This window comes from Leptonychotes weddellii, chromosome 1 (assembly GCF_054177405.1).
Source record: "Leptonychotes weddellii isolate Sample4059 chromosome 1, ASM5417740v2, whole genome shotgun sequence".
NCBI classification, from domain to species: domain Eukaryota; kingdom Metazoa; phylum Chordata; class Mammalia; order Carnivora; family Phocidae; genus Leptonychotes; species Leptonychotes weddellii.
Window position 1 is genome coordinate 74112540 of NC_138369.1, and position 15788 is coordinate 74128327.

Sequence of the window (15788 nt, forward strand, 5' to 3'; positions counted from 1 at the left end):
GGGCTAGAATACTCTGTGTCACTAGCAGAGACTCCAATGTCAACGGGTGAATTTGGCATCTCCTTCTTAGTTGTGCTTTACTCTTATTGTGTGACTTAAGGATTGAGAGAATCAAATTTTGGGCTTTGGCAGGATTTGTTTTCTGATCATCTAATCTTATGTCTAGCTATTAGGTGTGGCTATTTTCAGAGCTCATGGGTCCTGGCCCATCTCCCAAGGGTCCCCTACAGCTTCCTCTCTGTAGGTCCTCTATATAGGGCTACCTGCCTGCCAGACCCCAGCTGCCTCCTCAAGACAAGGGCTGGATTCCCATGACCAGCAGTAGCACCTTTAGTAGCCCAACCAGCTCATGTCCATGTGAAATGGCATCTGTACTCCTTTGTACTCTGGATTCTTCTAGGAGAGAAGCTAAGGCTGAGAAGAACTAAAAAATCTAGCAATTAATTGATGTGCTCAGTGCTCCAAAAATCCTTTGGAGAAACAGATGGTGTTGACTCCATCAAAATTGTTCAGTTGGATTTGGTGATGGAAGGGCATAGAGGGCCCGAGGGAGGAAAGGGAGAGTGAGGGAAAAGCTGTCACAAGACCGTGGATGCTGGAAAAGCAGCTTTGATCAGAAATGAGAAAAAGAGGGAAGCTGAGGACAAGATAAGAAAAGTGAGGAGATCACAACATAACCATAGGCCAAACAGCAAAAACAACAAAAAAGGTAAAGAACTCTCCTGGTCAAAAGAGTAGAACTAGTAGACAGAATGAGAAAGAGGAAAAGAGTTGATGGAAGAGAGGAAAAGGAATTACACTGAACAAGGTGTGTTCTCCTACATCATACAGGATCAAACCATCCAGCCATGTGGATTCAAACAGAGGTAGTCCAAGAACTGGTCCAGTGGGCAATCTCCTAGTTCCAAGTAACAACAGAAGACTGCTGGAATAGTTTAAATGTTTGCTGCTCAAAGAGTGGTCCACAGACCAGCATCAAGCATCCCCTGGGAGCTCATTAGGAATGCAGAATTTCAGGTCCCACCCCAGACCTACCAAATTAGACTGTGCATCTTAACACAATCCCCTTATGATCTGTGAATACAGTGAAATTTGAGGAGCACTGGATTAAACCAAAATATTATGGGATGTCTCATGGACTCTGAGGACAAGGATCTAGCAAGACCTCAAGAACAAACTAGAACCAGCAACCTGAATACTATCAAGATGTTCCATCTATCTCTTGCCTCTACTTCTGAACAATAAAGTCCAATCATAAAAGTGAAGATCAAACTCTTGGGAATCAAATCTTTCAACTGCCAGGTTTCTCTACTTTTAAAATGATCATTGTGGATAAAATCAAAGCAGAGTCCATAGAGAACAGAATTTGAACACTTGGTTACACTCTGAGGAGAAGGTTGAATTTCTTTTAGAACTAAATGGAGACATCTGTTTTGTTTAAATTAAGGATCTGTAAGTACCAGCTAGGGACTGAGTTGACAGCCATTTCTATAATAAAGTAATAAATCATGGGGATGGTTAAAGAAGCAAGGAACCCCACATTCTTTCTTTGTTCAACCAATTAAGCAATAAGCCATCTGGGTCCTTTTGTTAATTACTGTCAAACACAACTTACACAATTGAATTCAGCCTTTTATTTAATTATATTAATTTATTCCAGCAACTTCAAATACAATGCCAATAATTAAGTTCATTTAAAAAAATAGAAGTCTTGTTTAATTTTAGTTTGCCACTATTAATTCCATTTACAAGGTTGCCATCTGAGAATTTTTAGCTCCATCTCAGCCTCAGGATGTTAGGGGAATTTGTTTTAAATATAGACATGTCTGAAGGAAGAAGACAGTGGCTAAAATCTCTTCTCTCAATGGGATGATGAATCTATCCAGATCAACACTGTCCAATAGAACTATTTGCAGTGATAGAATGTTCTATATCTGTGCTCTCCAATACAGTAGCCACTAGGCATGGGCAGCTATTAAGCACTAGAAATGTGAACAGTACAACTGAAGAACTGAGTTTCAATTTTTAAAAAAATTTTAATGAATTTACATTCAAATAACCACATGCAGCTAATGGCTACCATAGACAGCACAAGTCTGGAGTGTATTCTGAGGAAGAAGAAATGCAGTGGGCCATTGACTTAAGCTGGTGGAAAAAGAATACATAATTATGATAGGCATTGTTTAGAAGCCCTCACTTCCTACCTAGTTTTTCTTATTTGAAACACATTGAATTCTGAGATAGCCCAGAGGAGATCAGTATCTTTGAAGGGAGGTTTCTAAGCTGACCACATGGAGAGTGAACTCCACTTGGAGGAGAAATAGGCATAAATGGTGTCTTCTTAACAGCAGAACCAACGCCACTCAACAGCTCCTTATGGCCGAACTAGGTAGGCCAGCACATCAAGGAGAGCCATTTAGCTCTTGCCAGCACTGGCTCGGCTCTAGTGGAAGCATGTTCCTCCCCCAGTTGTGAACATTCAACCTGTGGGCACATTTGGGGGTCCCAGGCTCAGAAACGGCCAAGTCAGTCCTAATGGACATTAATACCCAACTCTGGTTCCTTTCATATGAATTTTGGCTCAAATGCAGACATTTCCCTTCTGGGAGGCTTACCTCTTTATGGAGGTTGCTCTTTCTGATCCAGTCAATGCAAACCTTATAACAAGGCATCAGCAGAGTTTCTCAACTGTATACACTTTGTTATTGGGAACGCTCAGTCTGAGCTGACCCTTCCAATAGCAACGACTAAAGAGAAATACATTGCATGAGATTCTGGTTGGGGTTATCCAAGGTAGAGAAGGGCTAGTGCAGGGTGAATGGAGGTAGAAAGTATGGAGGAAATTCTCATTTACATGAAAACATCCTATTCCAGGTCTGCTGGCTCTTGCCGGCTGCCAGGTTGAGCTGGAAAATTGGGTCAAAGCTCTTCATCTCTCTTCAACCCAACTCTTTGCTCAGTGACTTCTCTTCCTTCTTCCGAGCTATGGCTCAGCCAATGAACATGGAATTTGTCCTAATGAACTTAATCCAAAGTTTTGGAGATTTCAGGCCCTCACAACCTCTTCACACTTTAATTTTCATGGTTGGCTACACAGATGATCCACGGTAGGGCCATTTGCAAAAAATTTATCAATTGGATTTATGTATACTTGGAGGTGTTGCCCGAGACTGTCCATACCTCTTTCCTTTATCAGCGATAAAAGTAATTATCAAGTGCTCAATGGAAAAAAACAAAACAAAACAATCTTCTGTACTACGTAATGACCATCTATCAGAGATGAAGACAATGAGACAATGAATCCCTTTTTTTTTTCTTTTTCTAAAACATCCAGAAGTCAATGCAAAAAGGTGCAAGAAGGAAAGACTTTCTAAATTCATTCATGGAGCTTTCTTCTCTACTATCACCAGGAATACAAACACAAAAGGATCTGCTTCATGAAATATACATGCTCTTTTAGTTCTCTTGGGGCTGAACTGTGATGACTAAACTTCTCTTTTCCCTCTGACACCGGCATTCATCATTTATCCACGCTGCTGACGTTGTCAAATCGCCACAGCTGGCTGGCTTTTCCATCACACTGGCGCAAGTACAAATCTTTACTGTTTTCCTGCACCACAGCTTCCATGCATTTCCCAGAAAGAATGTGGACAATCATTCCATTCTGAAAAGAGAAAAAAAAGGAAAAGGAAAAAAAAAGAAAAACAAAAAGAAATGAAAACCAGTCAGTTCCCTGCAATCAGTAAGCAAAGAAGGATATTTCTAAGCTTTGTGCTAATCATTACGAGAATTATAGAGGTGGTGTGAACTGGCCTGGTAAGGAATTGTAGTATGTTGGTTAATATAAAATATAACTCAGGTAGCTCTAAATATAAATATTGTTTGGAAACTTGAGGTCATTAATTAAATTATCTTTATTGAGATTGTATAATTGTGCTATTTCTTAGAGAGTTCTGGTTAGTAGCATGCCAGTGTATAGAGCATGTTCAGTCTTTATACCATACTGGTGACATTCACTGTTATCACTGTACTTGTACATTTTTGCTTTCAAAAAGATTTAGTTTGATCTCTGCTCCCTGTGAATCCTGCAATTTAGTACTTCTGCCGCCAGGTTGCTGTAGAGAACAAAAGCTCAAGGATACACAGAGGGCCCCAGTCAGTCATGTTTGGAGGATGATAGCTGCTTCCTGCTCAAAATCCACCAGATTTAATATTGAATCTAGCCATCCCTTTTTCAACAAAAAATTGATTTATTTTTGAAAAGCTAAACATTTTCACTAACAAGGCTGATAATGTCCATTTGTTTATTTTTTGAGATAAGATTCACATACCATGATATTCACTCTTTAAAAGTATACAACTTGATGGCTTTTAATACATTCACAGGGTGTATGCAACCCTCACTGTAAAAAGAAACCCACTATCCATTAACAATCACTTCCTGTCCCTCCCTCCTTCTAGCTCCTGGAAATCACTAATTTGCTTTCTGATTAATGGATTTGTCTATTCCGGACATTTCCTATAAATGAAATCATATAAGATATGGCTTTCTGTGATTGGCTTCTTTCACTTTGTGTGATATCTTCAAGGGTCATCCATGTTGTAGCACAAATAGTACCTAATTTCTTTTTTTTTTTCTTTTCATTGTGGTAAAAACAGATAACATAAAAGTTACCATCTTAACCATTTTTAAGGGTAAAGTTAAGTAGTGTTAAGTATATTCACATTGTTGTGAAACAGATATTCAGAACTTTTTCATCTTTCAAAACTGAAACTCTACTTATTAAACAACTCTCCCCTCCAGCCCAGCCCCTGGTAACCACTATTTTACTTTCTGTTTCTATGAATTAGACTACTTTAGATACCTTATATAGGTGGAATCGTACAGTATTTGTCCTTTTGTGACACATTTATTTCACTTAGTGTGATGTCCTCCAGGTTCATCCATGCTGTAACACGTGACAGAATTTCCTTTCCTTTTAAGGCTGAATAGTATTCCATTATATATATATATATATATATATATATACCACATTTTGTTTATCCATTCATCCATCATTGAATGCTTGGTTTGCTTCTACCTCTTGGCTATTGTAAATAGTGCTACTATGAACAGTACTTCATTGCTTTTTATGGCTGAACGATAATACTTTAAATATTAAAGTCTTAGTTTTTAATGCTTGAATTATACTGGGTGAATCTTACTCACTAATCTTTCCCTTATTATTTTAAAATGTATCTTATCCACAGGACTTGGTTAGAATGATCCCTTACGATCATTCATAAAGGACCTTAACTTGGTTTCCAAGATGTCTTTGAGCATGTGTGAGCCCCCGAGTCTTAGGTTCACTTGTCACCAAGTAGGGAAGGAAGAGCCTTTCTATTGCTCCTAAAACCACATCACTGAGGTAGTTGGCTACTTCTGTAACATGCTCCATGGTCTTACTGGTGACCTGAGCTAATAAACTTCAAAAAGGGACTGTCTCCTCTCTCTGCCATGATCACCATCAGAGCTTTACAGAGATGTGGCAAATCAGTACACTTCAAGATGCTGGCGGTCCAACTTTGCTGCAAGGTTGGCTTTACTTCCTCCTGAGGCCTTGATGCCAAGTCACCAAGTTCAACAGCAGGGGCACTGGCCTGTATGGTAATACTTGAGCTCTTGGAAGACCCTGGGACACCGTCCCAGCTGCTGAATGCTTCCTGAACAGATTACTTACCTCTTGGAAGTCCCAGTGTTGTTGATGGATGGCAGGGCCTTCTTCCGTGCACTTCTGAAGAATCACCTGCTCTTGCCTGACATCAAAGCACAGTTGCTGTGGACTGCCAAAGTGGATCTCCTTCCTGCTAGTGTGCTTCAGGTGCTGGGACAGGGGGAATTGTTGTTAGCATAGCTAGAAGGAGATCTTCTCTGAAGCTGGAGATGAAGGAAGGAGAGCTCACAATAAGGTTGAGGCCTAGGGCCAATCTTTAGATTCTAGGAGGGTCATCAATACCATATCTCATAGTCAAATCTACACATACAATGCTAGACTAGACCTAGCCTCTGAAATCTCCACATGCCACCTGCTGTTGCGTTCATATTTATATGTTCTGCCATGTGTCTCCATTATTCTATTTACTGCATCATAGGTGAGGCCATAAAGAATGCTGTGTGTTGTGAGTGCACTGGAAGAGGAGCAGATGAGGAACACTCTTGAGGCCCAAGGTGATCTCTTTCTGGAGAGATCTGACCTGGCCTGTAACTAATTCTCCTGCAGTCTGTTGCATCTGCTGACTCTCGCTCATGGTCATTTTTTCCTCCCATGTTTTGTAGTATTGGATGTGCGTATCTTTGCAGAGGGGCTTTAACTTTAGGAAGACTGTGTGCCCCGGCTGGAGAGCACTTTCTGACAAAACCATTTTCTGTTCCTGCCAGGTGCAGCCTGAACGAATTTTTATATTAATTTTGTGGTTGGGAGACAAAGTTGGCTTCATGGACATGTGATCTGTGCATTCACGTGGGGCCTCATGCCTAGAAGGATTTAATGTTTTTGGTTTTGTATACTTGGTTTAATGCTCTATTGTTACTATCTTGAAACTCTTAATAAATGAATGATGGACCCCACATTTTCATTTTGCACTGGGCCCCACAAATTAGGTAGCCAGTCTTGCTTGAGGATTCCCACACCACACATAAATTTGAAACCTAAACCCATATTAGATGCAGGCTTATGGTTAAAAAAATTTTTTTGAAGTAACTTTCTCCTATACAAAGACCCTGTGGAGGTAGACAAGTTTCCTTGTCATCTTCCTGTGCTGTGGGTGGATTTTTCTAGTCAAACTTTTGGCAGATAGGTTACTCTTTGAAGGTCAAAGTTGGCTTTATATGATGTCTCATTTCCAACTTCTCACCTGTCACAGGCTGTAGGCTCTCATTAACTACTCCTGCATGTAGCTAATGCCTCTGGATTCCCCAAGTTCCCTCACTTCCGGCAGGATAGCTTGGCCAATGCCCTGTGGCTCTATTTTAAGTTGCCTCTTGATTTTTGGCCCCTGGAGATTTCCCTTTGTCACAAACTCAGTTATGTGTTTCTTCTTAATTTTTATATGGCATATCTAGGTGCTTTTAGGAGAAGGACTTTCAGCTTATCTAGTTCATGATTTTGCTACACATACAAGTCCTTGCTAGTCCCCTCCTCCCCACCAAGAATCAGAAAACCCACAAAAGCTAACATTCTGTTGGCATGCAGGAAACTGCATGATTCCCAGCTGCAGAAGAGGAAACCAAGACTCGGAGGGGTTAAGAAGCCTTCTGATGTCATACAGCTAGAAAGTGGTGAGCTGTTTCTACCACATTACATGGCTTCCTCACTTAGCACTTTATATCTATGTCCTCCTCCCCTGTGCCGGGTGTGAATGCCTTTTGGAGTGTTCTGTAACACTGGTAAAGGGCAAAACTGAAAGAGGCCACATGGATCCTGAGCACCTGTTTCCCCACGTGCCCTCCAGGTGTAGGCCTTCCTCTGGGATCCCAGAGCCTGCACGGCCAAGCCTGGCCTCACAGGTCCTCCCTGCCAGGCTGGACTCCAGACCCTCCAAGACATGTTCTGGAGTTTGCTCCCAGGCTCTTGGGGCCTTACTTGACTCATTTGATCAATATCTCCAGCAACTTGTACTTTGTTGTTTATTTTTAATAGAGGCCTTAATGCAAAGGCCCCTGTCACAGTCTGAAAGAGATTTGGGGGCAGGCTAGGCTTTCTAGGTTCATCCAAGTTGTGAAAAGAGTGGACCCACCAACCCTCAGCCAGCATCACTGAGGCTTCCCACCACCTTGAGAACTTATTGCACGATGGAAATTTTGAGGAAAATCTATACCCTAAGATACAAAGAGACCTTCCTGATAATCAAGGGGCCTACATGGGTACTGGAATGACCTTGCAGCATCTAGAGCCTTCCCCTGACTCAGTTACCTTCTTCTCTCCTCAGACAATAGAGGGCATGAAGTTTACCAACCCCTGGGGTGCTGCAGGAGGAGACATGGTTCTACTCTTTGACTCTTTCCTTTAGCTTCTGGGAATTATGAACCAAGGGTTTTAGAGCTTCATGGACCATAGGGGGCCTCAAGGGATCCATGAGCCCTGGAAATTGTTAAAATTTTGTCCAGATGTGCTTATATGTGTTTTTTTCTGGGAAATTGTCCTTAGAATTCATCACCTTCTTAAAGGAACCATGTGACTTGTAATAAAGAGTCTGACTCCATGTCTGATGTCTGACCTCTGAGCTTTCAAGCTCCACCTGCTTCACCTTATCCCCTTGCTGCACTTCAGGGCAAGCTCATAAGAAAGCCAAGTGCTTTCTTCTTTGGGGCTGGCAGGAAGTTCAAACCAGGTAAGAGCAGCCGGAGTTTGGGAATACTCACCTGGCCCATCCCCCGACCACATAAGCCCCAAAGCCAGTTGCTGGCCTGCCTGGAAGCCTGCCCTGCTCACCCCCAGAAAGTCTCATTGTGTGAATCATGCTTTCCATTCTCTCTTGTTACATGTGTGGAATCATCAGTCTCCAGATCTGAACCAGATTTGGGGTCAAGGGTTGATCCTGCCCCACGGGGCAACGACCAGATATAACCTAAAAAGGTTAAGAACCACAGGCAAGGAATGGACGAGCCACTGGACTGACCCATCTTTACTAGACCTAGATTTTAACCAGGCGCCACCTGGATTTCTCAGTGTTGATTTCAGATTGTCTGCCCTGTGGTGAGCCATCTATATCCAAGAATAGGAACTCCGGCTCCGGGAGGGGCCTGTCCCTGTGGGCAGAGTGACTGCTGGGCATGTTCAGCATCTCTCTTTGGCTGCCCTAGGACCATAAGCTTTTCCTGTCGCCACGGCAGCCCCATCCTTGTCGGGTCCTGCCAGGTCCAACTGTGCTGCAGAGTGGGGCCTCGGGGGAAAGCCGTGCAGTTTGTCTTCCTTGCTGCCTCTTGGTCCCTCCCCAAGCAAGTCATCAGAGCACTGTATTCGGGGGAGAGGCCCCACCAGCCCTGGCATCCCGGGAGAGCTTCTGTGCTATGCCCCTCTGCTCCCGAGGGGCATTTGTACTCTCTGCTTTCCTTCTGACCATGGAGGAAAAGGCTTCCTCCCTGTGGGAGGCATTTCACAGACCAAATTGCTCTGTGCACGGGAAATGTTCTGAATGAGGCCAAGGCTCTGAAGCTGGGAGCCAGTGACTCCATCTGTGTGTAAGCTCTCCTCTGGCAAGTGGAGCATGGTCACCTGAGGCCGGGAGGCCCGTCTGCTCCAAACCCAGCCCTCCTTCTCTGCTCCACACCGACACACAAACACAAGCATGCACACACACACGCATGCAGAGACACCCACCCAGACAGACACAGACAGACAGACACACACACACACACACACACACACCAGACTCCCGTGGTGCCCTAAAGATCCCCCCCTTTGTGCACTCTGGCTCCCACAGAACCACACGAAGTTTCTGAAAGCCACAACACATCTGCTTGGGAGGCCTCAGAATCCCGGGACTGAGACAAGACTGTAACCACAGTCGTGGGTTTGAGGCACCACTTTCTGGGCTCCCCCGGCCTCCTCAGTGCTTCCGTGTCTACACTGCCCACTTAGGTGACCCACTTTCCCTGTCTCTGGTCCTAATTGGCTGAGGATCTCTGGCCGGTCCAGATGTTTCAGGCAGTGCCCTGGTGGAAATGTGCGTGCACACCGTGGTTCTCTTTGACCTCTGATTATAGATGTTTAATTTAAATGAGGAGATTTTCCATAAACCCTGGGTTTCAAATGTCTTTTAAAATTTGGGGGTGGGACACCTGGGTGGCTCAGTTGGTTAAGTGTCTGCCTTCGGCTCAGGTCATGATCCCGGGGTCCTGGGATCGAGCCCCGCATCGGGCTCCCTGCTCAGCGGAAAGCCTGCTTCTCCTTCTCCCACTCCCCCTGCTTGTGTTCCCTCTCTCGCTGTGTCTCTCTCTGTCAAATAAATAAGTAAATAAATCTTTAAAAAAATTGGGGGGTGGTGTCATAATATTGGGCCCACTTTCATACAGAAGAGAAGACATTTGTTGAGGCTGGGGGACAGGTGCTGCTGTGCTTTCAGATGGGCACATGCTTCTCAGGCCCAGCAGCCTCTACCCAGCTCACTGTGCTCACCTCCTTTCCCTGCCTGATCCTGGGCATATCTGAACTTGCAACCCCTGGGCTAGTGACTCTCTGAGCCTCAGTTTCCTCATCCGTTCGATAAAAGCATCCATGTCCCTCAGGCTCGGATGCTTGTATTCTCTGGTGATGGCCTGTGTTTGTGCGTGTGCCTGGAGGTGGGTGGGCAGAGCCGGCCAGGTCGGCGGAGTGGGGGACATGGGACCCCTGAAAGGTGGTTCCCCAAAGGGAAGTGAGGAGCATCCCAGGAAAGACCACTCGCAGGTCTGTGACGCTGAGAACTCTGGCTACCCACCTGTTGCGGCCGGCTGTCGCTGCAAAGAGCTAGCATCATGGCGCAGCCCAGGATGTCCCCTTCCTCCTGGCAGTCTACACAGAAGCCAAGTCCACTGTTGTGGAGCTGAAAGTGGACACCCGTACAAAAGTGAACCCCGCCGTCCACTGTAAAAATGCCCTGTGTCAGGCGCCATTCCTCTCCCCTCTCTCTGCTGTGTAGCTCAAGGGGTCAGGTTCAGACCACAGAAATGAGCAAGGTCAAGCTGAAGCCTCTACTCCCAAGGGACAGGAGGCAGGCCACACCTGTCATGATGACAGGCCCTGAAACAAGTTTCACGGCAACCAGTCACCTCCCTCAGGGTAGGTATGAAAGCCTCTGAGGCCCCGTGGAGCTTGGGACTGTGTGGCCAGGGTCATGGTCAAACTCCTGAACACCCAGTTTCTGTCTTGGGAAGCTGCCTACCCCCTCCTCCCCGCCTCCCACCCCCACCTCCCCGCATCTTCCCTGGGGTCTGTCTTGCCTTTCCAGAGAACCTGGGCCTGCACTCAGATGGGTACAGCTCAGGGTAGATGTTGGCCAGAAACCAGTGGAACATCCGACAACCCAGCCTCCTTTGCAGCTGCAGGCGTTCTGTGCAGTCTGGCTTCTCGGCCTGAGGGAGGAGAAAGACACGGGCAGTGAGAGGGAAAGCCTGCTGTTTACCACCATTCATGTGTGGACAGAGGTGGCTGAAGGACCCGGACAGAGAGAGGGAACCAAGGCCACCGTTCCCCAGGGCTGCAGACAGCGGGGAAGGTCATGTGTTGGGAGAAGAGGTTTAAAAGGGACAGAATAGGATGGATGCTCTCTACAGAGAGTTGTGGAGTGAGCAACGTGGGTGTGAGGTCACTCCCTCCCCACAATCCCTCACATCTTCAGTCGACAGAGACCATTATACCTGTGCTCTAAGGACTTTTCTGTGGAAGCCGGCAAAACGGTGGGGCTTTGAAGCTAGGCTGCTGTGACGCAGCACTATAATGAGCCTTATGGAGGCAGGAACTGACCCAAAGGCCACTCAGATGAAATAAGCTGGGAAAGTGTGGGGTGGGGTGGAGACAAGGCAAGTTTGCTTTTCTTCCCCTCCAAGTGCCCAATCTCCTCCATTAACGAATCATTCCTTTGGATGACGCTATCCTCTTACCTTGAGATTTTCCTTTATAATACAGTTGTCCTGGGATGGATATCAGGTAAGTCCTTAACACTTTAATATAAATTTATGTATTTGGCTATATTGATAAGATATAAGGAAACCTACCCAAACATTTGGTACTAAGTCCTGGATATTTTTAGGGAAGACAGGTGTGCTAAGGAGTGGTTGGAAAGATCAAAAACAAAAACAAAAGTGTGGGGCTCCTGGGTGGCTCAGTTGGTTAAGCATCTAACTCTTGGTCTCAGCTCAGGTCTTGATCTCAGGGTCATGAGTTCAAGCCCCACATTGAGTACTTAATAAAAGAGAGAGAGAAAGAGAATATTTCCTGGGGTGAGGAGAGGAAAGGAGAGAGGGCTGGAGCAAGAAGTCCATTTCAGAGTTCCAGCCTGATGGCCTCTAGGCTGGCAACCAGACACTGGGCTGACAGGCTATATGAAGTGAGTTTGGTTTGATTCAGCTTCTTCTTTTTTTTTACTCCTCAGATGGAAATGTTGGGGGAGTAAGGTCTGAATCCTCCATACTGAAATGCTCTCGGCATGCTTCTCAAACTGTGATCCCAAGCACCTGGCTCAGAAATGCCCAAGGAACTTGTTAAAAAGGCAGGTTCCTAGGCCCTACACCAGAGACTATGGTTCAATAGGTTGGGGCAGCACCCTTGGAATCTGCATTTTAACCATCTTTCCTGGTGAGTTTTATTCACAGGAAGCTTGAGAACAACTTCTCTGGGGCAGGAATGTCTTGTTTATTCAGCATATGTACCTACCATTAAACCAAAGAGATCTATTACTCTTTCCTCTAAGGAAATTAATACAAGTTTTTTATAGTTTCTCAGCATTCTGAACGTTCACTTGAGACCTCGCCAGCCATTCTATTGGGTTGGACTTTGCTCCCAGAGCAGGAATATTCCTTCATGCATATTCTATCACCTTCACCTTTCTTGGTAATGAAACAAACCGGCGAATCTACCCAGCCCTTGTCTGACCTCAAATGAGGAGGCATGCTGACAATGAACTTGCTCTTCTGTATAACCTTGCTTGAGAGGAAAAAACAAGAGAATGTCAACTCTTCCAACAGTGGAACCCCGGCCTTGTCTTTTGGGTGCCCAGAATTTCTGTATCTCAAAATCTACATGAGGGTTTTGGGGGTGGGGTGGGAGATGGGATGGAAGGATAGAAATTGTAGAACGAAATTAATTTTTAATTATTTAAATTTAAAGTAAATGCATAAAGTAAATGCCTCCACCTTCAGGGAGGCAGTGCTATTATTAAAATCTTGACACTGATGTCAGCAATAGGATATTTCCAAAACATGAATTAATAGGAATGTTCAAAACAAAAAAAAAAGGTCTTCTCATTTACCAGTAGGAAGTGCCACTGTCCTTGTGAAAGTCATCAGATAACAGATGGGGAGATTTGTGGATCAGAGAATAGAGCAGACCCAGCAGAGTAGGCTGGTGAGGGGCTTGTGGGAGTTGTCCCAAGACCTTTGTGGGTCACAGAAACCTTACCTTTGGAGCCCCTGCTCCCAGCATAGCAAACATTAATGCGAACCCACATCTCATGTCGAATAATATTCTGTGTTACCCCATAAGAATTGAGCTGAATGGCCGTTGAAAATGCACTGCTTGTGGACATTTAATTAAATGTTTAAATTTTTCATTTTTCTGTGGCTTGTTTTGGATCTTTTATGTTTATTTTTATACTTTATTTGTTTCATGTCTTGGGTAATTTCGTAGCCTTGAGCACTTTGCCCAGGATAAAACTGCCCTCTGAGACCTGTTACTGCTTATTCCCTGCACAATCTGTCCTCTGCCCCAATGTGTTCTATGCCACATCCCATAGATATCATCCCACTGACGTCAGGAGGCTCCAGGCCAAGACCGGCTGGGATGACCTGATGCTTGGGAGAGATGTTTGGGAGAGACGGGCAGTCCTGCCTAGTAGAGGAGGCACTTGAGAGGGGCAACTTAAGGGAAGCACAAGCCAAAAGCTTGTATTTTCCCCTCCAGGCTAGAGGGAGAGGCACTCCCTGGCTCACCCTCCCGCTGGTGGCCCAGTGGCGGGTCAAGAAGCCCCTGCCTGGATCTCTCCTTACCTTGCTCAAGGAGAAGGCCTCTGGGCTGTGCCTGTAGAAGGTTTCTTTGAATGAGCCCAGCCAAGTCTCAGCAATGCGAACCTTGTTCCTCAGAGCGGCCTCCTGATCAAGGGGGGAGTGGGTTTCCTGATTCCGGTAAATGTGCCCCACCCGAGAGCAGGGGAGGATTTCAACGGAGCCACCACAGAGCCAGACCTGCCAGAAAACGAGAAAAATAAACATCTGAGCACCACTCCAAGTCCATGGGAAGTCAGGAATCCAGGGGCTGGAAAAATGCACAAGAAATCAGGAGCACAAAATCGGAAAGAGAATTCTAGTCCTCGGGTGCCGCAGTTTCCAGATCTGGGAGTTCTGGGCAGGGGAGTGACAGGATGGGAAGAATGGGCCCAGTTGTCCCGGGACAGAACCAGTGGAGTGAGGGGGCCACATCCACGCGACCACCTGAACGTGCCCTTCCCCTGAAGCACACCGAGAGGGGCAACTTTTAGCACTTTTAGAGATGTGGCCATGTGCTCCCCTGTTCCCCAAAGCTGCCTCCTCAGGGGAAAGGGGGTCCCTAGTGGTCAGAGAATTTCTAAAAGCTCGTGACGTCCCCTGCAAGGGGAAAGCAAGCTCTCTCTAAACATAGGCAGTCTCTCCTTCTTCAGGAGGATTCTCAGTGTTCTCTGCTAACGCTCCTGCCTACTCCCAAATGCCTGGAATTCATTTGCTAGGAAGCCTTTCATTTCATCCTTGGGGATAAAGAGGAAAAACAAAAACGTTCCTAGCATAGGCAGCATATGAACTGAAACACAACAAAGATGGAGTTCCCAAACTGTATGCCAAGGTACCCTCGGGGTGCCCCAGCAACCTCAAAGGGCCATGCAGGGTATTTTAAATGTTTGAGAGAAACATAGTGACATCTGTTGGATGTTCTGCAAACTACAAGCTTGAGGTAATTCACGGTTTCAACATTAGATGGCTGCACTTCTGATAATGGACAGCTCTATTGGGTTGGGCTTTCAGTGATTGCTGGGATGAAAAAGCAAGTATCGTGTTAAAATCGACATGGAATGGGAAACGAGGTCTGATCTGATTCCGAGGTTCGAGAAGTTGGGTGGTGCCCAACAGGCGCTAAAGTTTTAGGACAAATACTTATTTTTTGGAGCTAGGGTAGTTCCTTCTTATCCACGGGGGATATGTTCAGGACCCCCAGTAGATGCCTGAAATCACGGATAGTTCTGGGCCCTATATATACTATGTTTTTTCCTTATACATGCATACGTACCCGTGATAAAGTTTAATTTATAAATTAGGCACAGTAGGAGATGAACAACAACTAATAATAAAATAAAACAATATAATGATATACTGTAATAAAAGTTATATGATTATGGTGTCTCTCTCTGAAAATATCTTCTTATAATGTACCCGCCCTTCTTGTGATGAGATGGAGTGAGAGAAATGTCGCAGACACTGTGACCTAGAGTTCAGCTACGACCGACTTGACGATACCTCAGAAGGAGGATCGTCTGCTTCTGGACTGCGGCTGACCATGGGCAACTGAAACCGCAGATAAAGGGAGACCACTGTACTCAATGCACAGAACTGTCTGGCATTGGTTTTGGCCTATGGGTGCTGTGAATAATGACAGAGATGCTGAGGGTGCCGTGCACAGAGAATGTACGGGAACCCCTATGTACAGTATGCGTGGCTGATACTGTGCCCTTTCCTATGGGGAGGTTTGATAGCTGGCTTCGTGAGGGAGGCTGGGGGCACAGTCAAGGTAGGGCACGAGACAGATGGGAAGGGGACACACCACATTTCATGACTTTATTCTTTGCCTGCAGCCTTAGACCTGACCAGGGGCATTTAAGGGCTGCCTCCAAGCTGGGACCTTACCCACTACTCCACAGAGCCCACCTGGCTCCTCCCTTGGTCCCGGACATACCTTGAGAGACAGCTCGAGGTTTTCGCCACCCTGCAGGGACATGAGAGGGTCATACGCTCCAGTGTTTTGGAAGTAATGTCTGTCGATGGCCACAACCCCGCTGGGCACCACTGGGCTCCTGGGCAGAGAGAAGAT

At 45.6% G+C, this 15788-nt stretch overlaps 1 protein-coding gene across 3 annotated transcripts in view; it reads right to left on the reverse strand.

Moving 5' to 3' along the window:
* Nucleotides 1–1631: 1631 nt before the first annotated feature.
* The window catches only part of GALNT15 (polypeptide N-acetylgalactosaminyltransferase 15), a 48134-nt gene continuing 33977 nt past the window's right edge, over nucleotides 1632–15788 (reverse strand). For all 3 annotated transcript variants that reach the window (XM_081826149.1, XM_081826155.1, XM_081826164.1), the window contains 6 exons: nucleotides 15654–15771; nucleotides 13724–13918; nucleotides 10961–11092; nucleotides 10459–10563; nucleotides 5721–5864; nucleotides 1632–3664 (listed from right to left, as the gene is read on the reverse strand). In XM_081826149.1, coding sequence (XP_081682275.1) covers nucleotides 3521–3664; nucleotides 5721–5864; nucleotides 10459–10563; nucleotides 10961–11092; nucleotides 13724–13918; nucleotides 15654–15771 — 838 coding nt within the window. In that variant the 3' untranslated portion in view covers nucleotides 1632–3520. The remainder of the gene's footprint in view (nucleotides 3665–5720; nucleotides 5865–10458; nucleotides 10564–10960; nucleotides 11093–13723; nucleotides 13919–15653; nucleotides 15772–15788) is intronic.